Here is a 7106-nt window from a genome sequence, read left to right as displayed (position 1 = left end):
AAAACAGTCGCTTCGGATTTATGACGCTTTGTATTACATCTCCAAACAGTCGAATGGTAGTTATGATGTTACATGTTACAGCTCCAAACAGTCGAATCTTATTAATGACGCATTAATATTACAGCTCCATACAGTCGTCAAAACAGTCAAATTCCCGGCATAAAAAAATAACATCCTCAACATATTTTTAAAGAATCAGTTTTAATACAAATCACTCGTGATAGATTATAGAAAACTAATCGGTCAAAATCGAGTCACATTTTTATACAAGATATTCCTCATTCCCTGTAGAAACAGTGACAATAGTGTTTAAACTAACAGCGTCTGAGTAAAGCGGAACTGATACAGTGACACTACAGAAATGACTTGGTTTCCTGAAACCTGGAAACCATCCGTACAGTGGGTAATTGAGGAATCCAGTTGGTTTCCATTCACTGAAACTGAGTAACTGAGTTTCCAACTAGATTCCATATTGGATTCTTTGATTTTTGCATTTCTGTAAATGGAAACCAACAAGAAACTAAGGTTATAGGTTTCTTGTTGGTTTCCATTCCTGGAATTTGCAATTGAAGGTTTCATTAAATGGAAACCAACATAAAACGATGTTAATATTTTAGCGGATCAGACTGACTGACTGACTGACTGACTGAGTTTGGTTTTACGCCGCTTTTAGCAATATTCCAGCAACATCACGGCGGGGGACACCAGAAAAGGGCTTCACACATTGTACCCATGTGGGGATTCGAACTCGGGTCTTCGGCGTCACGAGCCAACACTTTAACCACTAGGCTACCCCACCGCCCCTGCGGATCAGACACACTGCCTCAGATAGAGTGCGTATCCTGGATCATAAAGAAGTTGGTTTCCTTCGGGGACATCGAACCAAGCCTTGTCGGACAGGAAACACTTCGCTGATGCCCAACCGTGTTCAACATGGCGACATACGGCCGAGAGGTTGACACATTCAGGGAGGCAGTCGTTGACGGATTGGATATTCCTGAGGCTCATCAAATTGAACCCTCCTACTCCCGTATCGTTGTAGGCCTCGAACACGCTACTGGGGACGTCACATTCTGAAAAAATACAACGTGTTAGTCCTCAAGAAATCAAGAGATCTAAATGGCATTGTGTATTTCAAAGAAATCAAGCTCATCGAGCAAGCAAATACGAACATGTCACTCCGCTCTTAAAGTCCCTACATTGGTTGCCCGTTGAGAGCAGAATTACTTTCAAACTATTAATAATAGTATTTACTATTGTCTACAAAGCAGTTAATCATCTTGCTCCAGCCTACATCTGTGATCTGGTTCAGCCATAAGAACCTCCCCGCATCCTGCGATCTGCCTCTGAACATCTGCTTAAAGTGCACAAATACAGAACCATAAGTTATGGTGACAGATCTTTCGCAACAAAACATAAAAGAAGATTCATGGACACCAACGCTTTTGAGCAGTTCCACATTGGATATAAGCCCTTTTTAAATGATTGCCATTATAACATTATTATAATAAGCGACCTCCTCATTGTTCTGCTTTGTAACTTATTCATGAGGATATAATTACAGAGAGTGAGTGAGTGAGTTCAAATCTATGGTCATATCAGCAATATTTCAGCCATGCCGTGACTAAAACAGATCATGCGTTAATGGCAGAGAATGTTTTAGTAGAAAATCTGTCGACAAAGGGGACACAATTACAACTGAAGGGCATGGTGATGCAGGAACAACCTGTGTGCCTTGTCTTTCAAAGAGTTTTGACGAAGAAATTGAACATGTCGAGCTTTCTTTAACTTCGATTAAGATTGAGATGTAAAGAACAAACTGCTCAGTGAGGAACTAGAAACACTCTTAACAGATATCTCCCTTGATTGGGGATACAGGGTAAGAGTGAGTGAGTTAAGTTTTACGCTGCTTTTAGCAATACCACCAGAAATGGGCTTCACACACTCTATGGGTGAATCGAACTCGGGCCGTCGGCGTGACGAGCGAACGCTTTAACCACTGGGCTACCCTACCGCCCCATATACTGTAAAACTAGATCCTGATCCGGCCATGATGCTTGTAATAAGCCACCAAATGGATTGGGCGGATAGGCTTGGTGATTTAATGGTTTGCTTTTCATCATACTTCGATTCTTGGATTATTGGGTCCAGATTCAGTTATTTTACTCATCATATAGCTGGTGTTCAACAACAAACAAAATGTATTTTCATATATTTTGTAGCCCAATATTTCCAAATACACAAAGCGCATGCAAATCTGTCATAAACACATGCACAGCCAAGTCAAACGTACAAACACCGAACATATATTGTCATGTCAAAATGGTGAATTTCACATCTCTTGAAAACGGTTTCGTAACACGTGTTCTCATTATGCCTGTTTACCGTAAGAGATAACTCCCCTTGAGTAACAAAGGGGCATAACCGAGTTATCGGAAAGGGCAATTGCAATGTTAAGTTAAACGGTGTAAATCCTTGCTGATGACTCACCTCTCTGACAGTGGCGATGAGACATGGAGTGTAGGTATCCAAGGCGGCAGCGACATCTACCACCGGTACACTCCCAGTGAAGACCGCCGCCACAGTCCTGTACAGAGTAGCAGGGAGAGCCGAGGTCTTTGCGAGCTGGAGAAGGATTGTTTGATAGTTTGTAGATTAACGACGCACTCAGCAATATTCCAACTATACTACTCACACTTTGCTAAGGATCACAAAAAAATCACATCTTTACTTTATTTACTTAAACTTTACTTTATTTAAATTCATAATTTAAAATTATATCCATTTAAAACTGGATAAATACTGATATGGTAACCCCTCTTTAGGCAAACACTCACTTTAATCTAATCATATGCACTTGATACATGGGTAACCATAAAAATGGTTGTCATGGCACCAATCAACCATTTTGCAAATCATGGAACACCTGTCAGTACACAATACCTGTCAGTGGCAGATATGGGTTCCACAAGATGCAGTGACATACTGAAACCTAGGGTACATGCTTACAATAAGCTTAGATATTTAAACAAAATTTGACCCCACATCATAGTTTTCTGTTGAATCCATGATTTGATCCTTAGCAAAATGTGAATGGTATATATGGCGGCCGTCTGTAAATAATCGAGTCTGGACGAAAGCATCCAATGATCAACCTCATATCATCGATCTACGCATTTGGGATATGATGACATGTGTCAACCAAGTCATTGAGCCTGACCATCCGATCCCGTCAGTCGCCTCTTACGACAAGCATGGGTTGCTGAAGACCAGTTCTAACCCGGATCTTCACCGGTGCTGGAGAAGTTATTGGATGAGGGTTACAAATCTGCAGCTGTATCACTACATTATCTTACAAGAATTACTAAATCTTACAAGAACTTACATGTTACACTACAGGTCTCAATTAATGTTGATATACATATCCTTGGATGGCGTCAATCAGTGACGCTCACCATGTGTATATTTAGGATGCCAATTGCTTTTTTCCCGAAATATTGTTTCCTTTCCTCGCAGTCCGTGTTATATGACCATTGTGCAACGTCTTTGCATGCCATTTAGAAATGGTAACATAAAGGGTGAAAATGTATCGATGGCAACTTCCGTAATGTGAGGAACACGAGTATATACAGTACAACCAGAAATTATTGAGAATTTAAGATCGTAATTTTTTTTATAAAAAATCACTCATTACTCACGTATTAAATGTGAATATTAGCAGAACATAACTCCAGATTCAAAGACAGGTGAACAGTTAGTATTTTGTCAAGTCACCATGGGCAGCAATGCAGGCTTCAATGCGGCGGGGCATACTACTGATCAAATAAGTTAGAAAGTCGTGGTCCATGCTGTCCCAATATCGGACCACCTCTTCTTTCATTTCAGCAATATTTGTCAGATTTTTCTTATTGACACTTTCCTTCATAAGTCCCCAAACGTTTTCTATTGGATTTAGGTCAGGGCTATAGCTTGGCCAATCTAATAATGTCATATTTTGGGTCCGAAACCAGGCCTATGAATGCTTTGAACGATGTTTTGGGTCGTTGTCCTGCTGGAAAATCAAAAATTTTCCATAGAGCAGATGGAAGTAAATGTCCCTCGAGAATATCTGTGTACCGCTCACTGTTCATATTCCCCTTCAAATACACAGAGGGGCGTTGCCCCTAACACATGTATGCCACCCCACACGTTAAATTTCAGACTGTACTTTGGGCGCTGATACAAAGGTTTTTCAGTTTGTTTGGTCCAGAATTTCAGTGTATTAGGAAACAGCCACACAGAACTTTCATCTGAGAAAATCACATTGTCCCAGTTAAAATTTCTATGCTGTAAGCACCAGTTCAACCTTCGCTCCTTTTGTTCAGGTTTCATGATCGGTGATGGAATTCCTCGACTTTTCTGCCAACCCATTGCATGCAGCTTAGTTCTAATTGTCTCCTTACAGACAGACACAGTTCCTCTATCAATCATATCCAGCCTTACGTTTTCTCAACTCCTTCGTTGGTTTTTAGAAACAAGAATACCAAGCCGCCTCCTGTCACCGACAGTCAATTTTCTTGGCCTACTTGCGCCTCCCTGGTGCTCAATGCCATATCCATTTGCAATATTTTTCAAAACACGATCAACAGTGGACAAAAGGATGCCTGTTCTACTTGAAATCACTTTAGCTGATCTGATGTCCTTGTTATAAAACTCTAAAATCAACTTCCTCTTCTCTAAATCATCCATACTGAGGATCACTGAAAATGTCGTCTGCTAGCAAGTAAACAAAGGGGATAACTCTTCACAAACTAATGAAAAAGGATTAACGGAGTTGTCTCTCTTGAATGAAACCAAGCACTTGATAGCTGGCCAAGGTTGTTTATACTAGAAATCCAATTAATCATATTCCTAAAATTCGCAATAATTTCTGGTCATACTATAGGTATCTGCTTTCTAGTCTTCTACCCGTGAAGATCCGGAAATTGGAAGATGAAATTGGGTTTAATGTTTTATTAAGAATATTTTGCTCATATGACGACGTGCATGTGTGTGTATATGTGGCTACTTGTACTAGCCCTGCCGTAGTTGGTTTTATAGTGCTAGCTCACTGAGATACCATGAAGCAGTGAAGCATGACTACCCCACTCTGACACATTACACTGACTCCGAGCTGACCAGTCCTTGTTGTACCCGTTAATGCCGAGCGCCAAGCGGGGAACCAAACCATATTTTAACATCTTTTGGTATGAAGCGGCCGAGAATCGAACCCGCGATCTTCCGCTCTCTGGGCGGACGCTAACCACTACTCCACGGACCCGGCCCGAATATACACAGAAACATAGTGTTATTGATGCAACAGCAGTTGACACATCACTAAATGTTCACCCTTTGTGGCAGTGGTAAGAACGGTCTGAACTGTCCATTTGTGGCCATTACTGAATCAATATTGTTATAAAATGATCAATTACCTTTGAGACACAAGTAGGCCCGCCCAGCCTGTACTGGGATATACACCTCTTGATAACCACAAGGACTCATGAGACATCCAAAGTGTGCTGGATACTGAAACAAAGGATACATTTACCAAATCCAGTGTTGGGAACAAATGGGTATCAGACATTGTACGTTATCACTGAAGCCACATTATCAATACAATGAATTATACATTAAGGTAAGGTAACAAAACAAAAAATAATCCATTAATTTCCGTGGAATATTTGGTTAACACCGATCATGATTTCAGTTACACGGCAATACTCAACAAACAACGTCAAATTTGTCCAAGTGGCTGTTCTATGGCTGAAATATCGCCGATGTGACGTTGAGTATTCCCTCCCTCTCTCACTCACTAAACGAACTGTTGTCACCTTTTCCAAATCCAAAATGCTTTTCAACATCAAAATCAGAAAAAGGGGGAACAAGTATCTTCTGTCTTGAAAGATATATCCCGATTTTGCAGATCAATGTGTCTCAACTTATTTTTAGTCACCTTGAATTTCTAATTTTTTCATCTGAAACCCTCTTTCTTCTTTTTTCCCCCAGGTTCAATTTCCAGCAGCAACATCCAAAATATGTTCCTCAGCCAGGAATGTGATGAACATTTTCTTGACATCGACCTTAAGCATACTAAAGCAAGTTCGAAATATTTGGCCAGTTCGACCTTTTCAGACTGTTTTGAGCATAAATACATGTTTTGTAGAAGGTTGGCTTACACATGGCAGTCAACGCCATAGTGATTGTTAGTTTCACACCATGTTAGACAATATAATTTTAATCTCGAAATTGTGATTGTGATGTATAACTAAATAAATACAAATCCCTACAAACAATACGAAAAGGAATGCCAGTACAAAACAATATAATGTAAAAACAGTGATTGTAGCATTAAAGACAGAGATGGGAATATTCAATTCACTCCAACAAAGGTGAAGTTTCAGAATTATGTCTTGGGTGAGTATCCAGAGTAATAATGATATCCACAGAATTGTTGGTCTTGCTGTAACTTAAGATGCAACGTGAGACATAACAACAACTAGAACCAGATGATAAAGGTGTTTCGACAATGACTTAAGGGCTTTTTGTTTAAGCCAGTCCTTATTCAAATTATTCAGTATATATTAAACAGGAAATATATTAGAACGTCACAACATTTTGAAATTAACATAATCTTACCGAACACTTTTTCATATCATGGCTTGTGTTGTTACTGAGGAGAGAGCATGTACGTTCGGACGCTTCCCACCGGAAGTAATGACATCCCTCCTGATAGGAGCACAAAGCGCAGCAGGAGAAGTAGTTTGACATCTTCGTCGTTTTAACAACGTCCTCAGGATAAAGAGAATCACTTCTCTTAATGTCCAACTGTCTACATTTCTCTATGCCAGCTGCGTAAAAATCGGTCTCCAAGTCTGCATCACCATCGGAATACAGAAGAATTACTAGCAGTAAAGAACTCTTGGTAATTAAGGCAGGCATTTCTGAAAGAACGTCTCTAAACGTCTACAACGTTTTCACGTGCCCTATACTGTACATATCCACGTTAGTATAATTAATCCGGAGACCAACGAAATAAATACGTCCTTGCAGGACCCTTCTTGACGGTCAAAGGCACTTGTATCATCTCT

At 40.1% G+C, this 7106-nt stretch overlaps 1 protein-coding gene across 1 annotated transcript; it reads right to left on the bottom strand.

Annotated features, from left to right (window-relative positions):
- Positions 1–755: 755 nt before the first annotated feature.
- On the bottom strand, positions 756–7106 carry LOC124259139. Its single transcript, XM_046693234.1, has 4 exons — positions 6655–7106; positions 5451–5544; positions 2491–2625; positions 756–1073 (listed from the first exon to the last, which is right to left on the bottom strand). The coding sequence occupies exons 1-4, from the start codon at positions 6955–6957 to the stop codon at positions 811–813; spliced, it is 795 nt and encodes a 264-aa protein (XP_046549190.1). The 5' UTR covers positions 6958–7106; the 3' UTR covers positions 756–810.

Source organism: Haliotis rubra, unplaced genomic scaffold (assembly GCF_003918875.1).
Source record: "Haliotis rubra isolate DU_JTF1 unplaced genomic scaffold, ASM391887v1 Scf71, whole genome shotgun sequence".
Taxonomy (NCBI): Eukaryota; Metazoa; Mollusca; class Gastropoda; order Lepetellida; family Haliotidae; genus Haliotis; species Haliotis rubra.
Note: the sequence above shows the minus strand (reverse complement) of the source record. Positions and strands in the feature narration are given on the sequence as shown.